The sequence below is a fragment of the Protopterus annectens genome, chromosome 3.part0, assembly GCF_019279795.1.
Source record: "Protopterus annectens isolate FY-2018-M chromosome 3.part0, PAN1.0, whole genome shotgun sequence".
In the NCBI taxonomy this organism is placed as follows: Eukaryota; Metazoa; Chordata; order Ceratodontiformes; family Protopteridae; genus Protopterus; species Protopterus annectens.
In genome coordinates, this window is record NC_056731.1 from 635,925,475 (window position 1) to 635,945,734 (window position 20,260).

The window sequence follows — 20,260 nt, forward strand, 5'->3', positions numbered from 1 at the left end:
GCCTTCCCGCCTCTTTCTCTACTGACCAAAGTTCTATTAAAAGCCAGAGCAGAGAGGCCTCACATGATTCTCATTGCTCCAGACTGGCCATGACAGCACTGGTATCTTCTCCTAAAGAGCCTGTCACACTTACCACCATGGATACTACCTCTAGTTCCTCTTCTGTTGTCCCAGCACAACTACAAAACCCTTCACAGCCAGCTCAAAACCTTACATCTAGTTGCATGGAGAATACCTTAATTTACCAACAGACTCTCCTCTCCAAAGAAGTGCAGGATGTCATCTTGGAGGCCAGAAGACCCTCTACTAGAAAAACATACTCCGCCAAATGGAAACAGTTTTGTACCTGGAATGAAGAAAAGGGCCAGAATCCTTGGGTAATAAATATACCTTACATTTTACAGTACCTAGCCGATATGTTAAACAGTGGCCTTTCTTTCTCCTCCATCAAGATCCACGCTTCAGCCATTTCTGCACAATACAATACTGACCCCCCTTTATTCTCACATCCTCTATTAAGACAGTTCCTCAGAGGGGCAAAAAATCTAAAACCCCCACAGAAACCACCGGTCCCAGCTTGGGACCTCAACTTTGTATTGGAAAAGCTGACCTTGCCTCCCTTTGAGCCGGCTTCTTCAACAGAGTTACAATACTTGTCGTGGAAAACAGCCTTCCTTCTGGCCATTACCTCAGCACGAAGGGTTGTGCAACCATTCATCATTTTCCATCACGACAGAGTCTCTTTACGAGCCAATCCTACCTTTATGCCAAAGGTAGTATCCAGTGTAGCTTTGAATCAGACTATTCATTTACCTACCTTTTACCCAAATCCACAGAACAAAGGAGAGAGGCTACTACATTCCTTGGACATTCACAGACAACTTCGTTATTACTTGCAGACCAAAGTCATTCAGGAAATCTGAGCAACTCTTTGTGTCCTATGCTACAGGTGCTCAAGGAAAGGCTATTTCCAAACAGACAATTTCAAAATGGATAGCCCACTGCATACACTTTTGTTATTCTTTTCATGGAAAACCTGTGCCTGTATACATCAGATCCCACTCCACCAGGGCTACAGCTACCTCTGCAGCTTTCCTCAGGGGGGTCCCTACCAAGGACATTTTGGAAGCAGCTACTTGGAGTTCAGTGCACACTTTCTCCAAGCACTACCACCTTCCACTATACTCAAAATCTAGAGCGGGCTTTGCCACAGCAGTCCTGCAGGGCATCCTAGACCCTCCTAGTTCCAATTAGTACCTACCACCCTTACTTAGCTTTGGAATTCTACCTATCTGTAATGATTGCAGCTGTATGCACGATGAACATAGTACAGTTTTGTACCTGCCATAAATGTAGATGTTCGAGTGCTCATACAGCTGCAGTCCAGGTTACCCTCCCTCCATCCATTCTTAGGACAGACCTTATTACAAATACCTTTATCATACAACCTATTTGGGGTATTCTTTTATGGTGTATTTGCTTGCAACTACTGTTTTTTGATTTATCTACATTGCATGTTTGCATAATAGCCTAGTGAGTGGGACGTCAGTGTGCCTGACTATAGAGTCACCTATTACTGGTATGTTATTTTGCCTTGAGGGCTGTGATTGCGTGGCACACTGGTTTTGTGAAGTATGTTTCATGGTTTGTGTTGGAGGGTGGAGGTTGCTTGGATGTCTGCTTTGGAGGGCTCTGTTGTTTTTGCAGATTTTTATTTAGAGCCTCCTGTATGTTTTTGTATAGTTGTGTTTTTTTTACCGGTGCTGGTTTAATGGGTCTATGTGAGACTGGTGGCGTGATGCCAGTATTTCCCTTCTCCTCTTGACTGTCTGGTCCAGTCTTGGGTTGAGAGAGCTTAGCCTCTAGTTTGGCTCTATAATTGCATCTCTCGCATGTATTCGTGTTTGGTGGTAGGAGGAGAGGGTTGTCTGTGTACATGAGGCAGTTGTTACATTGCCTCAAAATGCCCAGATTCACCAGTTGGACTGGAGAGTACACCTGAAACTGCAATTTGGACATGCCTGGATAGGTACAGTAAACTATTTTACTGAATGGCTGGTAAGGTCGAATAGAGAGCCTTGTCCTTCTGTAGTGCTAGGGTTTATAAGTGCTTGCTATGAGTTTTGAGCAAGTGCCGGGCTGAGAAATGAATGGCTTGAGTGCTGAAGTTGAAAGTTTGTCTAGTTCCAAGGGAAAAATTGAAGAGGAGACTTTGTGGAGCCGGGAATAGTTATACCCTAGCTACCCGGCATGCAAAACCGGGCAAATGCGGTTTTTATAGCAGGGAAATGAAAGAGAGAGAAATTAGCCCAAAATGGCCAATAAACTACTACTATCTGACCTGAAACCACTCCTCCAAGAACAGATAGGCTGCTCAAAGCTCCTCCTCTGACAGGTGAACAGAGAAACCTCCTCGGCCCTGAATTCAGTACTAAACTGGACTATACTAGCCTAGAAAGGTGAAAAACCAGTGTGTGTGTATGTAAATATATATATATATATATATATATATATATATAGATATAGATATATATATAGATATATATATATATGTGTGTGTGTGTGTATATATATATATATATATATATATATATATATATATATATATATATGTATATATGTGTGTGTATATATATATATATATATATATATATATATATATATATATGTGTGTGTGTGTGTGTGTGTATATATGTATGTATATATATATATATATATATATATATATATATATATATATATATATATATATATATATATATATATATAATTTTTTTTTCCAGAAAAAAAGCAGATAGTCAAAAAACCACTTTAAATGCACATAAAAATATGCTTATTGTTATATATCTTAGTTCAGAGTTGTAGTCAATGCCCCTAGTAATAAAGTAGGAAGAAACACAAATACAGTAAAAGCAGATGAGTAAAGTGCAAATTTATTTTTATATATATATATATATATATATATATATATATATATATATATATATATATCAATAGAAAACAAACTATCTGATTTAAACAAGTTACCCAATTAATCAGAAAAAAACTCAAAACTGAGCCCTGTTCCAGCAGTTTTCAGTAAGACAAGTTCTAACTGCACACTCCCGCTATTAGGGTGCAGAGGAACCTTCTCCAAAAAAGATGGCCTGGATCAGTGCTCAAGTTATACAAACAAAGCTAGATTCAGCAGGCCTGAATCTGGTCCTATGCTACAGCAACAAGGCGCACCAATTTCAGAAAGAAACAGTTCGAATAAGCAGGCACAATAAGCCGGTGACCAGAAATTCCCAGCTCAGAAGGGCAGAATGCAGCCTCTCCTCCCACAAGAGTGCAGACCACAAACCTTCTTAATGTAGAATTAACTGGCCTGAAGCCCAAGTGCTTAAACCAGAACTAATACACTTTTAGAATAGCAGACACTGAGCTTTCAATCAGCAATTCCCAGCTTAGAAGGATGTAAGCTACCTGTCCTGCCACAACAGTGCAGCCCACAAACCTTCTTAATGTAAAACAACCGGTATGAAGCCCAAGTCTTTAAACCAAAAGACTTAGAATAACAGTTACAATTTTATCAGGCTACTACCAAGCAGCAATAAGTGCAGCAGAATAAATAAAACTGAGTACTTTTAAGAAGAGACGAAAGCAAAATAATGGAGGAAACACAAATACAGTAAAAGCAGATGATTTTTTTTTTTTAAAGTGCAAGGAGAGATGAAGGAAAAACCTAAGTGGGTTGGCCCTCTCAAATCTTCTCTCTGTATTGTGTATCTTCTCTCTGTATTATGTATAGTGAACACTAGACTCAGAATATGATCTCACTGTATTCGGTTAAGTGAGCAAATGAGATAGACTCTGGAGGAGTGTTCAAATAGAGACTTACAGGAGGGGCGGGCAATTCCAGAGTCACCAAAACAAGAACAGGGAGGGTGTGTGGGAACAAACAAGAAGAATAAGTACAGTTGTACAGATTGCAGAGATATTAAATCAAAATGCAGACAAAAAATGAGAATAAACACTTATCTTTTCTCAGTATGACAGCTGGCAGTAGGTTAATCTCTCTCTGCAAAAGCCTGAGCAACAGGTATAACTGATTTAAAACATAGGACAGAAACCAAACAATACAGATGCAGGAATACTTTGGCTGGATTAAACTAGTTCTGAAAGCTTACTGCTACTAAGAAACAGACAAGGCCTCCAGACAAAGGATTTCACTACAACTGAGGTCAACACTAAATTATGAAGGCTTTTGTTTCATCTCCCCTGATTTCCAAGTCAAATTCTGAGGAGAACTTTCCTTTGGCCAGTCCCTGAAACTAGTTCCAAAGTGAATCCGTTTTCTTTGGGAACATAATGATATTTCACAGTCCTTAAGGAAGTATTATGCATGATGCCCCATTAAAGGAGATTGCATAAAGTTCCTCAGTCTTAAGTTTTTATATACTCATCACAGATCAGGCCCAGCAGCTGTTGCTTTAGTACTGGTTGCTGTTGCTATGTATTTGGGTAATACCAATCCCTCGCTTTGTGAAATAATGGGAAAGCTTTTGATCTCAGCTGTCAAGCTCATACAATTAAACATTATATGTGCCTCTTTTAAGAATATGAGGAATATTGTGGAATAGGTTTCCTCTTCTGAAAAGAAATTTGCTTTGTATAATTTGGTTGTTTAACAAGTGACTACTGTTTGAAATGTGATGGTGATTTTGCTGATGCCACTTTCAGGGCCACTGCCTCTGGACCTGTTATGAGGAGGTTTGCTTTGTTGCTTTCTCAAAGCTTTCCAGAAGATGTAAAAAATTGCATGGTACATATTAACTTTTTTTTTTTTTTTTTTTTTTTTTTTTTGCGATATGCTTCAAAAGTCCTTTTAAAAAGTGAGAGGTAAGCTGATTCAAGTTATCTCTCATCCTCTAAGTTTGCTAAGGGATTTAATGCTTCCCTACAATCTTCTTTAAAATGCAAAATAAACAGACCCAGCAAGCTGCTGGTAAGAAACCGGTTTGTTCTGATTTCCTGCCAAGGAGTGTATCATATAACTGATTTGTTTGCAGTTAAAAGCATTCTGTAGAGTCTCCTTGCTCCTTTAGTTGCTTAAAAACTTTCATTTTGTGGCTCACACCTGTTCTGCTGTGATGAACATTTCTGTAGTGTTTACTGTCTAAAAGACTTTAGGCTAGTAGCTGTAGTATTGTCCCAGTTCAGATTTGCTGTCTCTGGGCCTGTTTGTTTTTGCAGGGGTTGTTCTGAGCACATGACCAGGCCATCTTGAATTAGCAGAAGACTTTCTTTACCTTTGTGGCAGGATTGCGTTGATTGGCTGCTGGCTGTTTGAGGTTGGATGGTCTAGGGCTTGGAGTAAGCACTCCTTGGTTCTTTTGAGCTTTTTTTTTTTAAGTTGTTTAAGGTTGTGTGTTCTGGTATTTAAGCCCTAACTTTGAGAGGATTTCTGTCTATACAAACTGAGCTAAGTGGAGGAGGGGCTTTGACTACAACTCTGATCTGAGATATATAACAATAAGTATCCTGTTTTTTGTTTTGCTTGTTTTTACTAGTAATTGCTTCTAGCAATTTATATATAGCACTTTTTATTGCCTGCTGCATATTTTTCACTGTATTTTATTGCTATTAACTAATCCTGCACGGTTAAACTAAAATTGTTTGCCTTACAGGGTCTGATACTTGGTGGCTTTGCAGTTGCCCACCCCTACTGTAAATTTGATGTGGGACACTCCTTCCAGTCTAGTGTCATTAGCTCATTCTACCTAATACAGAGAGAACATTTGAGAAGGCCAACCCACTTAGTTTCCTAACCTTGAATTATCTTTTGCTTCTCCTCTCTCCCTTTCCTTCACAAAAAAAGAAGAAAAAAACTTTGCTAGCATCCACCTCTGTTCTCCCTAACTGTAACAAAAAATGCATGCTTGTTCCTGCCTTTCCTGTAACTAGTCCAGTCCAGATACAGATTTGCTGTATCCAGGATTTGTTTGAAAGCTTCTGAGCCCCCCAAGCCTTTCTGTGCTGGAGGGAAGCTTTCTAGCTCATCAGTGGGAGTGGTAAGCACTAGTTAACCTATCTACCACATGAGTGGTTCTGGCCCAGAAATTGTAGATGTTAAGTTGTCAATCTCGCCTTCATTCTTGCTGGATGGGTTCGGAGCCGATCCTCGGCTCCGACTCGGCCAATACTAAAGCTTGAGAGCTAATTCCACCAGCTCGAGGCTCCCCTGTATCCCACAATGCTAGGCGGTAACTACTCAGATCTCGTTTGCTGCTTAGCTGACAAGGTGCTTCTTCTACCGGCTCTGGCAGGTTAGTAAGTTTTCTTGTTCAGAAACTTCTATTTCAACCCCTATTTCTTTCCATTTAGTATAGTTTTATTTAAAGTATTTCATTAGCTTAAATCGGGTCCCCCTCTTGTGTCAGAATTCCCTTTTTATTCCCTTCTTAACTTTAGGCCTTTGGCCCTCTCCCTCTCCTTCCCCTAGTCCTTCAGTGTGACTGGATTTTTATTTGGGTTAAGGGTGTGTCTGTGTGTTGTGTTTTTGTTTTTCTTCACTCAGCCTTTAGGATGTCTAAAGACTCCAAGGTCTCAGGCTTCAAGAAGTGTGATTCGTGTTGTCAGAAAATGTCTCTGACAGACGGTCACACTTGTGTATATTGCCTGGGACCTTTGCACCTGCAGGACTCATGTGCTGTGCCATGCATTCAGCCCTAGAGTCCTGCAGGAACGCAAAAATAAATTAATTCTCCGTGGCTTGTTAAAGCCTGAAGGCCCCCCGACCCAGTCTGTGTCGAGGAAGCCTAAGACTTCCAGACCGTCGGCTCCAGTTTCAGAGACGTCCACTGGAAGCATTAAAACGACTTCGACATCGGCTCCGGCTGGAGCCGATGTTTCCAAATCTCATACCATCACCTCTGCTCCGGCTGGAGCAGAGGCCGACAAGACTCAGTCGGCTCCGATAGGCTTATCGGAGCCGCCTTCAAAGAAGAGGTCTAGGTCCCCTTCCATCGGCTCCATCCATTCGGCGCCGGGATCTCCTCTTCTATCAGAACGGAGCCATAGGTCTCATTCCTTTCGGTCCTCCAGGCTGTCAGACCATGATTTAGAAAGGGTGGTGAGTAGACTTCTCAAGTCCGAGGCTCTGGCCCAAATGCTGCATAGCCCTACTCAACAGTCAGCGGCTGTTTCCATCCCTGATTTTATTCCTCCTCCGACTCCTTTCAGTTCGGAGCCGGGGCTCATCGGAGCCGTGGCTGTCGGTGCTTCGGAGCCGATACTTTCCCTTTCGGCTCCGTCGTCTGCTCCGATTTCCTCATTGGAGGGATCTCTGCGCCGGGCTTCCCTTGTCGGCTCCGAGGGGGCGAGTGGCATCGGACCCTTGTCTGACCCTGTTCTCCCTCTCGGAGCGTCGGCGCTGTTGAATTCGGCTCCGACATCGGCCTCTGAGCCGTCCCTGTCGGTGCCAGGGGGTCCTTGTCTCCTCGGAGCGGGGACCTCCGGCCTTGCCTGATAGGGGTGCCTTCGAGGTCATGCGGAGCGTGCTAGACCCAGTGTCTACCCCACAGTCGGCTCCGTCAGCTCCTCCCTCTTCAGTGCCTGCAGTGGTTTCTACCCATCCCCTTGTATCAGACCGCAGAGAGCCAGCTCCTCAGGTTTCCCCATTGGGAATTTCCTCCTCTTCCGAGGCCTCTCCTGATCCGGAAGGAGAACCCCCTCGGAAGAGACAGTGCAAGAGGAAGCACATTGACTCCCCTGAGTCCATCACCTCTGACACTGACTTGGAGGAATCTGAAGGTTCCCCTTGGTCCCCCTCTGAGGATGTCTCCTTTGTTGACATCCTTGAAATCCTGAAACAGAGGGGGAACTGACCCGCCCTAAACCCTTCAGAAGACGAGTCAGTTTACCTTGAGGCGTTTGGCTCTCGCCCTTCCACCTCCTGGGTGTCCCCTCCCTTTGACCCCCTTGTGGAAGTGGTGGCAAGGAAGGCTTGGACGGCCCCTGATTCAGTGGAACCTACCCCAAGGAGGCCGTCAAAATGTATTACTGCCCCTAAGGACAGAGAGTTTCTATCAAAAGGTGTCTCTGTTGATGCCATGGTGGTGGCCGCAGCCACTAAGAAGGAGTTAGCCGATTCTTCGGTACCTGTCCATCCTCCTAATAAGGAGTCTAGGACCATGGACAGGTACGGTAAGCGGATGTTTTCATCAGCGACCTTTTCAATGCGGTCGCTGAACTACTTGTGTCACTTCACCCGTCTCCAGAGAGATTTGCTCAAAGATATGGGTGAGGCTATACAGGATCCAACAGCTGAGGGGTTCCAAGACAAAATGAACTCCCAGTTGGCAACCCTGAATTCGATTAACTCCTCCATGCGGCTTATCTCATATGCTGCTGATGGGGCGAGTAGGGCCGCAGGCACAGGTGTAGCTTTATGACATCACGCCTGGATGCGGCTATGCAATTTTGTGGGCCCTTTCAAGGCATCCTTAACCAATTCCCCCTTTGATGGCTCAACATTGTTTGGTCCTCAGGTGAAGGATACATTGACTAGGTGCGAGGTGGAAGGTAAGACTCTCTCTGCCGTGGGAGTCCGTTTTTCTACCCCTTCTAGACCTTATCTAAAAGGTCAGAGGGGAGGAAAAATGTGGTTCCGCAAACCTCAGGGAGTCTCATCTGACACACAAGGTCGATTCCCCTCTAGAGGCAGAGGGGGGAATAACAATAGACGCCGCCCTAGAGGCAGAGGAGGTCCGCAAAACCAGGGTAGCAGAGAAACTTTCTCTGATAAACCCTTTCAGCATCCCTGAGGAGCTGCCTGGCTGTCCACCTTCGGAGGCAGTCGGGGGAAGATTATCACTGTACCCAAAAGCCTGGCTTTCCCTCACCCAAGACAAATGGGTACAGTCAATCATATCCGAGGGTTACAAAATTCCCTTCATTCACATCCCATCCCAACCCAAAGGATCCCTTCCAGACGTTCCACCCAGTCTAAGGGAACAAGCAGCACTAGAAATATCAAAGCTGCTATCAAAAAGAGCTATCCAATCAGTCCCAGTAGACCAGCAAGGATCCGGAATCTACTCCAAATTCTTTTTGGTACCAAAAAAAAACAGGGGACTGGAGACCTATACTGGATCTCAGCAAGTTAAACAATTATATCAAAAAAACTAAATTCTGGATGGTCACGCTACAGTCCATTCTACCCTTCTTGGGACAGGACAATTGGATGTGCTTGATGGACCTTCAGGATGCGTACTACCATATCAAAATGCACAGACGCTCCAGGAGGTTTCTCCGCTTCAGGCTGGGAGCCAGTCACTACCAGTTCAGAGCCCTGCTCTTTGGTCTCACTACAGCCCCCCGAGTGTTTACCAAATGCATGGCAGTGGTCGCGGCTCACTTGAGACGTCAAGGATTCCAGGTGTTTCCATATTTAGACGACTGGCTCCTTACCGCCACCACCAGACATCATCTGCTTCTAGCCAGAGACTTCACCATCCAAACTTGCCAAGCTCTAGGCATTTCAATAAATTTCGAAAAATCTGCTTTGTCGCCTTGTCAATCTATTACCTTTATAGGCACCACCTTAGACACACTTAATCTTTCCGCCAGACTTACAGAGCAAAGAGTGTTAGATATCCGCAAACAAGTTTACCTTCTATTACAATGCAACAAGGTCAAAGCCAGGGTAGTCCTGAAGGTATTAGGACTCATGGCAGCTACTATCACCCTTCTCCCCTTAGCTCGTTTCCACATGAGGATCCTCCAATGGATGCGGTTTACCCAATGGTCCTTCCAACAGCTCCCGATGTCTCACATCATATTAATAACTCAATCATGCAAGAATCACCTGTCTTGGTGGATCACATCACCTCAGGTTCTCCAGGGCAAACCTTTCATTCCCCCCCAGTCGCCACGGTGACAACGGACGCCTCCCTGATCGGGTGGTGGTGGCATTATCAGGGCAGGACAGTCCAGGGCATGTGGCAACCTTTCGAGTGCCACTTGCACACAAAAGTCTTAGAGATGAGAGCAGTGCTTTTAGCATTGCAAGCCCTTCAGGACTCTCTTCCCACAGGGACTATTGCAATTCAGACGGACAACATGTCCGTAGTGTGGTACATCAACAAACAGGGCGGAACCAGATTTTACCCCTTATGTCGAGAGGCACTCAGACTGTGGCAGTGGGCGATTTCTTCTCAGCGTTTTCTTATAGCAACGCATATTCCCAGGAAGTCCAACGTGATTGCGGACAAGTTGAGCAGGGCCATTCTCATGCCCCACGAGTGGTGTCTAAAGAAATCAGTGCTGGAAGAAGTCTTCCAAAGATGGGGCCAGCCTTGCTGCGATCTTTTTGCTACTCCCCAAAACAGCAAGTGTCACGACTTCTTCACTCTCTTCCTGTTACCAGGCCATCCCACCAGAGACGCTCTAGTCCACGATTGGCCCTGGGGACTTCTGTATGCTTTTCCCTCTTTTCCACTGATATCTCAATTAATTCAGAAAGCTATCGCCTTGAGAGTTACAATGATCCTCATTGCCCCTTACTGGCTTCGACAGATATGGTTTCTGTTCCTCCATCATTACCTGTTGGAGCAGCCTTGGCATCTGGACCCGGTGCCAGATCTGTTGACCCACCAGTCGGGCCAGCTGCACCACTCCCTTCATTCTCTCAACCTCCCAGCGTGGTTTCTCCAATTCCTACCCTAGCCAGGCTTCCCTTAATCTCTCATTCGGTCCGAAACATCCTGATAGCCTCTTACAAATCTTCTACCCGGAAGATTTATAATAGTAAGTGGAAACGTTTTTCCTTTTGGGCAGCATCAAAAAATATAGACACCTTCACTGCACCTATCCAGTCTATCCTAGACTTTCTGGCAGAGCTCTTTCATTTAGGCTCTTCATCTACCAGTAGAGTACAACTAGCTGCTATATGTAATTTTCATGTAGGTGTCTCAGACTCCAGTATCATGTCCCATAAACTTTGCAAAGCCTTTTTAAGAGGTGTTTTTCTGCTCAAGCCCCCAATCAAAGATCCCCCACCTCAATGGGACTTGAATTTGGTTCTGGCATCCTTGATTCTCCCCCCTTTCGAGCCAGCGGCTTCATGCCCTCTTAAGTTGGAAAACACTGTTTCTAGTATCCATTGCTTCAGCTAGAAGGGTATCTGAACTTCTTGCTCTGTGCAGTCGTCCTCCTTACTTAGTTTTCCACAAAGATAGGGTGTCCCTCCGGACTAATCTGTCCTTCTTACCTAAGGTTTCCTCTGAGACAAACCTGAACCAAACGATTGATCTCCCCGTCTTCTTCCCTGACTATTCCAACAGGTCGGAACAAAAGTTACATTTTCTAGATGTTCACCGCCAACTTAGATATTATTTAGACAGGACTAAACAGTTCAGGAAATCTGATCAGCTTTTCCTGTCTTATGCGGAAGGGAAATTGGGCCTTCCAGTTACTAAAGTGTCCCTTTCAAGATGGCTTACCTCTATAATTACCTTCATCTATGAAATCAGACATCAAAAACTGCCTTCAAGACCTAGAGCTCATTCAACTAGGGCATTAGCTACATCTGTAGCTTTTCAGGACAGGCTGCCAATAGATTCCATTTGTGCAGCAGCCACTTGGGCTTCTCCTCATACCTTCATCTTACATTACAAATTGGATATGGCCTCCAGAAACCGTGCCAACTTTGGTTCCACTTTTCTCAAGAGTCTGTTCCGATAGGCCACCCGGAATAACGTGCTAGGGACGCGATCCCATCCAGCAAGAATGAAGGCGAGATTGACAACTTAACATTAAGAAGTTATTTACCTACCATAACGTTCCATGTTAGTTGTCTTCTCGCCTTCTTTCTTGCGTCCCGCCCTCCTTCCCCCTAGCCTGGACAGACCAATAGGAAATTTTGGGATCTTCCTTTGGAGTTTTCCTTCCCACATGTTCTACCACCTCTATTCCCCCTTTTATGTTTGTGGTAGCTTACATTCAGGTTTATATAGAGGTGGGTTCCTTTTTCTCCATACTGTGGAGACCAGAACTGCTTGGTTTAGCTATCAAACGAGATCTGAGTAGTTACCGCCTAGCATTGTGGGATACAGGGGAGCCTCGAGCCGGTGGAATTAACTCTCGAGCTTTAGTATTGGCCGAGTCGGAGCTGAGGATCGGCTCCGAACCCATCCAGCAAGAAAGAAGGCGAGTAGAAGACAACTAACATGGAACATTATGGTAGGTACATAACTTCTTATTATTGGCCGTTTGGGCAGTTTTTCCATCTCTCAACTTTCTGATTTAAAAGCCCGCATTTACACTTGTTTCTCTCGTGTAACTAGTCTAGTTCAGATACAGATTCTTAGTTTTAGCACTTGAATTTGCTTATTCGTGCTCAGGACTTATTTAGTGTGTACAACAAGTTCTGAACAAGCTACAAATTACTACAGCATTCAGCCTTCCTCATTACCTAGAGTAAAGTTGTTTTTGTACTCAATTTCCTCACTTGCTTAGAGGAAAAACAGCTCTTGTACTCACTTTCTTCGCTTGTCTAGAGGAAAATAGTTTTTTATTCAGGCATGTCCAAGGGTCAGCTTCCAGTGTTCTCTCCTGTCTTTCTGATTAATCTGGGCATCTTGTGGCAATGTAGTTATTTCCTCATGTACACAGACATCCCTCTCCTCCTACCACCCAACACTACAAACTGTGAGAGATACACTTATCTAGCCAATCTGGAGGTAAAGCTCTCTCCAACCAAGACTGAACTTGACAGTCAAGAGGAGAAGGTAAACACTTGCACCACACCACACTCATCACATAGTCCCAATAAAACTACACTACCAAAATCCATACACAGAAACACAAAAACATTCACGGAGGCTCTCAATAATAATCTGCTCAAGCAACAGAGACCTCCAAAGCAGAAACCCAAGCAACCTCCACCCCCCCAGCCAAACCCAAATGACACATAGCCCACAGACTTAGTGTGCCACTCAACCACAGCCCATAAGACAAAATGTACCCAACACACTAGTCATAGGTGACTCTATAGTCAGGCACAATGATGTCCACTCACCAGGCTAAACAAGGAGAATGTTAGCTGCCTGCCTGGTGCCAGGATCCGCCACATAACCCACGCACTCAGGTCACTCCACAGCAAGTACAAATATGACTCTGTTATTGTCCATGAATGACCTGAGACCCCGCTCCCTGGACTACATGAAAGAGACGTGAGAAGCTCTCCTCTATCTTGTAGCCCAGGCAGGTATGACCCTAGCCCTGAGTAGCATCCTGCCATCGCCCAGAATGATACCGCAGTACAAGGACAAAATTAATGACTTCAGCAATTGGCTAAGCTTCTGGTGTCATTCTAAGGGGATCCAGTATCTGTCTGCCTGGGACGACATGGTCGACAGATCACGAAACTTTGCCAGAGGTGGTCTGCATCTGTCACCCCTGGGATTCTGGATACTGGCTAAGGCTCTTGTTGCCCCTATAGTGCCATGTTTAGGCAAGATTCAAAAAACAAAATCCACCACCACAGAAGGAACTGGCAAGCAAAAACTGAGGGTAATGCTACTCAATGCTAGAAGTCTAAATCTGAAAATGCACTCCCTCAAGGCGTTCCTTAAAATGGAGAACATTGATATCTGTGCAGTGACTGAGACGTGGTTCAAGGCACCCCTGCATTACCAAGCTACAACTCATACCACACTTTTCGGCCATCTAACCTGGACCGAAACACCAAAGGCAGAGGAGTGTCTGTATTCATTAAGGAAAGGATATCCACACCACCAGGCTAGTTGCTCAGCATAATGCATCCGAGGTTATCCAAGTGCAACTAACTCTGGGCAAAACTGCAATCCAAATTGTAGCTTGCTACAGATCCCCCCACCATGCCCCAGGATTCCCACTCCTCTTTTCTTGATATACTGGAAAATATTAGGGTTCAACCAAACACCCTAATAATGGGCAATTTCAACTACCCCGCCATTAACTGGGAAGACTACTCATGTACCAACTCCTTCACTCAACGCTTTCTGGAATTCATAAATTCCAATGCCCTGGATCTACCTGTCCGCACCCCCACCATGGACAACAATATCCTAGACCTAGTCATTGCCAGCATGAGTGACCGGTGCTCCACACCTGAAGTCAACTCTTCGTTGGTCAGGTCCGACCGTAAGCTAATCACCCTAGATATCCACATCAAGCCCCCACTCCCCCATTAAGGAAACCACGGTAAACAATTTCTCCAAAGCCAACTTCATGTTTCTTAAGACAGAAGTGGCGAACTTCATGACACCCATGCAGATGGACAATACAGTTACTGCTGCTGAATCCTACACAAATGCACTCTGTAAGCACTTACGCAAGTGCATGGATCATGCTATCCCAAACAGAACCAAGACGCTATCCTCCAAAAAAAAAAGAAAAAAGAAAGCCAATCTGGTCGTCCCCTACCATAAACAAACTCTACAACAGAAGGAAGAAACTGTTGCAAAAGAGAGTAAAATCCCATGAGCGGAGCAGCTCCCTGTATATCCAACTTGTTATTCATTCATTATATGTATCCTCATTGTAATTACTTGTTTGACCACTAGAGGTGATCATACAAAAGAACCATTTTAAGTTTTTATTTATTTTAACTTAGATCTGAAGAAGCTGTGTTAACAGTGAAAGCACTCATCTATAAATTAATACTCATTCTTTTTACATAGTTGGTCTTGGGATACTCTTCATTTTTTGGACCTGTTTTGCTCCTGCAACCTCCAACTTGATTTTACTTCTAAGAGCTTTTTAAACTGGGTGACAGGCAGCATTCATCTGGTGTATTCAGTGGTGTGCTGTTTTAAGAAGGAAGAAACTGTTGCAAAAGAGAGTAAAATCCCATGAGCGGAGCAGCTCCCTGGTCAGCCTCAGTAAGAAGCTGAGATCCCTTATAAAGATCCTCCAGAGCTAGCTACGAAAACACAATTGCCACTGATTCTTGGAACAACCACAAAACATTCTACAGCTATGTCAATAATCTCAATGGCAACACCCAGATCTGCTCTGAGTTACAGCACAACGGCAAGAAAATTACAGAACCAACTGATATTGCCAACATCATCCTGGCAGATAGTTTGTGCTAACTTTACCCCCCCCCCCCCCCCCCACACACACACACACACACACACACACACAACAGCTGCACTCTCTAAAGCAAAAAAGCAAGCCAAAACAGACTGGACAACATTCCCAGGCTGCATTTACGCTGCATTTTCAGGATGCACGGCCTCACCACCTGCACCATGTTCATTTTCATTCATTCATTCATAGGCTTTGTGCCCACTGGGTGCACCACAGTATCAGCTCCCCCATCCACAAAAGGGGAGAGAGCCACCACTGATCAGAACTGATCGCCCTATTAGTCTGTAAGGCCATGGGCGATATCATCATGGAACTCAAACAGAGAACCAGGACATTGGTAACCTCCATGGACCCACCCCTACTTTAACCCAGTTTGGCCAGAATCAAGATCCTGATCACCTGGACCTGATTTGAGGCAGTCACCAAAGTGGTTAGTGAGGTAGTGAGGACTCAGCTTAGCATGACCTTACAATCAACCCTTAACCCCATTCTTCAAAACTTCCTAAACTCACTAAACTAGCTAAAAAACCCAAAAACCCTAAATCCCTACACTGACTGATGGACTCCTGACTGAACTCTACACTGTAAAGACTCCCAAATCTGACTGAAAACTTCAAACCAGTGAACCAGTGGATGGTGTGGTAAACTAGTGTTCACTCATGGGAGGTTACTTCTGTGGTGCCTCTCCTGTTTAGTAAACGCGAGGTTCGCATGGTGACTAGCCATATTAGGAGTCCCACAATGATGTGGACATCCTACAGACATCCTACAGAAGGGCCTTACTGGAGATGGAAGAGTATTGTCAGATCGGTGTCATTCAAGTCAATGTCAAAAGTGCATTGTCATCCCCTCTGTAAACAGTACCTTGTCATCTGCTTTGGTAAACAAACCTGCCATGTGCCAAACCACATGCAAGAGAGGTAGTTAGAGTCTTGGTTAGTGTCTCCTTGATGAGGGTCTCGCCACAGTAGTCTCTCCATTATTCCTCACTATGCAAGGCATCACCAAAGAAAAAAAATCACGGAAAACCCTTTCTATGGGCCTTTCATTAGACACTGCAGATCATACATCCTAGAGTACAATGCTCCTATTCTTTTGACATGTATCCATACAGACAAGATGGAAGATGTACAGGCAGAGGAGTCAGACTCTCAGATGGATCTGTCAAATACCAGAGCTTTGAGGTGATCTCATATCCCACTCTCGAGGTGATCTCCTCAAAATATCGAGGATGCTATGGGTGATCACTGCTCCACATCCAACTATGCCCTTTGAAATCCTCCTCCCCCCGCTAACGCCTAGAATACAATACTTGTCACCACAACAGGACAGAGGCTCCTGTCTTAGATTTCTGGTCACAGGGAACAAAGCGACCCATCTATGTCAAGCTATTTCTATCAAGCACTCTCATCATCAAAAACTTTGAGCGAAAATCTAAAGTTTCAAATCAGAAATGAACCCACTATTCACACTTACTGGGTTGTGGGAAACAAACACAGAGTACCTTTCTATGAACCTTTAAAATTAAATAAAAACTATGGCAGAGATGTTCCAAAACTCTGAAGTATTTGAAGGAAGAGATGAGTTTATATCTAAAAATCTGAGTGTATAATAGCTACGTTTGTGAGGTCACTCTAGGAGTCTGCTGTTACCCTTGAGAGAGAGTGAGGTGGATGGTTGCAGCTTTCTGTCTTGGGGGGGGGGGTATTTGTGTGCACATGTGCACCTGATTATCATGTGTGTGTTTTTTTTAGGTGCTTGTGTAACTGTGCTCCACAAGTTGGTACAGAGAACACTAGCATGGTTACTGTAACAGCATAGTGTTTGACACATAAGCCATTAATGAGCTACTGTTCCTTCTGGCTTTATCATGTTTCCGAATCACAGGATATTGCTGCCACACCTCTGAGGACTGCTGCTTTGCCCACATGTAACTGGTGGCAGTAGGCACTCCACAAAGGAACTGTCTAAACCCATCCTGTATCTGAATTCAATGTCCTTAGCAGGCCATCTGAGACCATCACTAATGTTTTGCACATGCATGCTGGTCTTAGTTTCCTGTTTCTGTATGGTGTTGAGAAGGGTGAGTTTTGTCTGTTTTTTTATTTTGGTGGGGTTGTATGCCATCTGTCTAGAATGCAGTAATTAAAATTAAGTTCAGTACTGCTAGCTCAATTTAGTCAGTGCTGGATGTAACAGCTGCTAATGTGTTTTTTTGCTGTATTTTTAAATTAAGAAAATGTTTAAGCACCACTGTGAGTATTTCATTTTGCTTGGATGACTTTATTCTGCATGCACTGCACTGACAATAATGCTGTGACATGACAAGTGGCTGCATCTGTTCATGCACATAGGGTTGGTAAAGGCCTGGTATCCTAATATGGCATCATGGGCACACATTGGGCATTCATGAGCAGATTCAGCCTCTAGTATAAACAAGCATTCACGATGTAATTTTCCACCAGAGAGCTGTACAGCGAGTTAAAAGTATTTTGTAACAGCTATACAAAAGTGGAGGGGAAACAGTAATCAGGCTATGGCAGCTTATATGGTTGCATGTTACCCATTAGACAATTAAACAGATAAGGGCAGTGTTGGGAAGGCATTGTATAATCCTAAGAAAACAAGTGTTGGGTGGCCCACAGTTTAAAAAATGCACAAAGCTCAAGATGCACTTAATTTACAACTGGCAGAAAAGTCAACCTTGGAGCTGTGAGGAAGAGAGCCTGCTACTGAAACGCATCCTACCTAGAAGGTGTGTGGACCAGCAACAGCAGTGATGGAAGTAAAATAATGTGTTGATAAACATAGACAGACCTTGCAAATCTGCTCTTTGAGAACTGTACATACCACAGAATGTTGGAATGGTATTGCGATAAGAAATAAAGGACTAGGTAAGTTGTAATGTTCCCTGGCAGCCAGTAGATTATATGACGTTGGATTTTCTGTCATGTTAAGATTATTTTGGTGGTGGTAATGCTAGTTTTGATAAGCCTCTAAATGAATCTTCTACCCTTAGATTTGCAAATTAAGCAGTCTGAGAATTGTAATGTACTTTGAAACATTATTTACAATGCATTGCATTCTTCTAGAGCCGTGTGTCTTATTGTATATTACCTTTTTCTAAATTATTAAAACTTGGTAGGTTGATTGTTTACACCCCCAAAAATACCAATATCTTAATATTTCTCTTTATGTAGGCTTATTTTGACTTTTTAAAAATGTTTTAGGTTCATCTTATTAGAAAGTAACATTTCTATACAGATTGTAAAAATAGTTTATAAACATTATTTTTCAAATAATACTGTTTTCCTAATTTACAGACAATTACTCCAAAAAGACTTCTGACGTCCATTACAGTAAGTAATACTGCATTTGAAAATAAGTTGCTCTTGTATCATTTAATTATAATTGCAATATATGAAGGTGGGACTTGTATTTTTCCTTGCAACAAATGCAACCTAATATCTAAATAAATGACAGAGAAAAATTTTCAGTTGCATGATGTGTTAACATCACCTAAAGAATCAGATAGTCATCTCTGTTTATCTGTTATCCTACTTTCCAGTACTATATCCACTATTCTTTGCTGCATAAATAATTGCAAGGCTGTTTTTTGTTTATCTGTTTACCCTGGTCTCTGGGATGAATTTGAAATGCATTCACTGTGATAAGTGTTCTACTCCAAATAAATTAATATAAACTCTATTTGCATAGTAATTCCGATCAACAAGTATATAGCCTAAAATTAAAATGGTAAAGACTGATGCAGTCAGACATGCAATAAGGTTGAATGCTTCATACCTTGTATAATCTGAGGCAGGTGTGTATCTTAAAGTTTGTAAAACTGCATGTCTTGTGGTGGGATTGATGCTGAGGAACAGGGCTGGATCATAGTTGACAGGTGGGATACTGAAGGTTGTGGTGAAAGCTGTACAATATGAGGAATAAGTGAAGTGATTAATGGAGTACTGGGGTCCACTGTTCTTGTGTAATTTAATTTCAGACATTGCAAATATCAAAGAGATTAAGCTATCCCCCCACCCCCAGCATCTCCTCTGTTAGCAGTTTGTTTATTTTGCATTTCCCAGTATACAATGTACTCGACCTGCTGTTGTGTGCTGCTTTAATCCGGACTGACCCATGCTGCTCTGTTTTGTATTTTGTGTTACTAGGCTGCAGAATCAGACATAACTGGTCTCCTTAATTTGCTTATTGACTGAAGTAGAACCCTTGACAGAAGTGTATGCTCCTGCCACTTGAGGATCAGTTATCAAGCCCACATTGTCCAGTAGTAGTATGGCATCTTGAAGCAAGCAGATTACTAGCCCTGGGCATTAAAGATAGACAGCATATAAGAGGGGGATGTGAATGAGCAAATGTGGGTGTGGTATAATGGATGCATATTGCAGAGCTGTTGTCATTTATGTAGTCCTCATTCATACCCGCTGCACCCTTCCCCAGGGCGTTCACAGGAAGCATACAAAGCATAGATAATGCAGGTAGGTACAGTCAGTTTGAGGGGAAAAAAATAAATGCATGTCCTAGAATGGTAAGAGAAGCCAGTTCAGTAGGCACCGGAACACAGCCCAGCAGTCCATAGCCCCCATTCCTTTCCCAAAGATTTTTGTTTGGATGATCTCAAACAAAACTAATTTCTTCTGTCTGTAGGTAAGAGAGTGAGGAAATCAGTCGCACAAGCTACACTTTACAGCATGATGAATTCCTTCTTTCCCTGAGCATCTCTTTTCCCAAGTAATCGGCTGCAACATGCTGCCTCATTCTTAGGCACTTTGTTTGCAAAGCAGTAGAAAATAAAGGCTTAAACCCTTTTAAGAGAAGGAATTTACTCCGGAATATTTCTGATCCCCTTGATGGAGAAGCTAGTAAAGACTTTTCCTAAGTGTGTCCAGTCTAAACAAATGTGTGGTAGTTGAGGAGTTAAGAATACCCATTCTGCAATTGCTTCTTCTGTTGATGAAGGGCATCTTCCACGATGGCCTGCTAGGTATGACGGATGCCCGCTTTCTGATAAGTTTTCATAGAGCATGCAGAGAGTTTTTCAGGTTAAAACCCAAGAAAGTAACTTTATTTTCTTGCTTTGTGGCGTCAGCACTGTACCCAGAGCCTTTTTTTACAT

The 20,260-nt window shown here is 43.4% G+C and overlaps 1 protein-coding gene across 1 annotated transcript in view; it reads left to right on the forward strand.

Moving 5' to 3' along the window:
* Positions 1-20,260, forward strand: part of LOC122796501 (anillin-like) — a gene marked incomplete at its 5' end in the record, with an annotated part of 1,089,678 nt that overhangs the window by 735,791 nt on the left and 333,627 nt on the right. Inside the window, 1 exon segment of the mRNA XM_044065033.1 lies at positions 18,444-18,479. Coding sequence (XP_043920968.1) covers positions 18,444-18,479 — 36 coding nt within the window.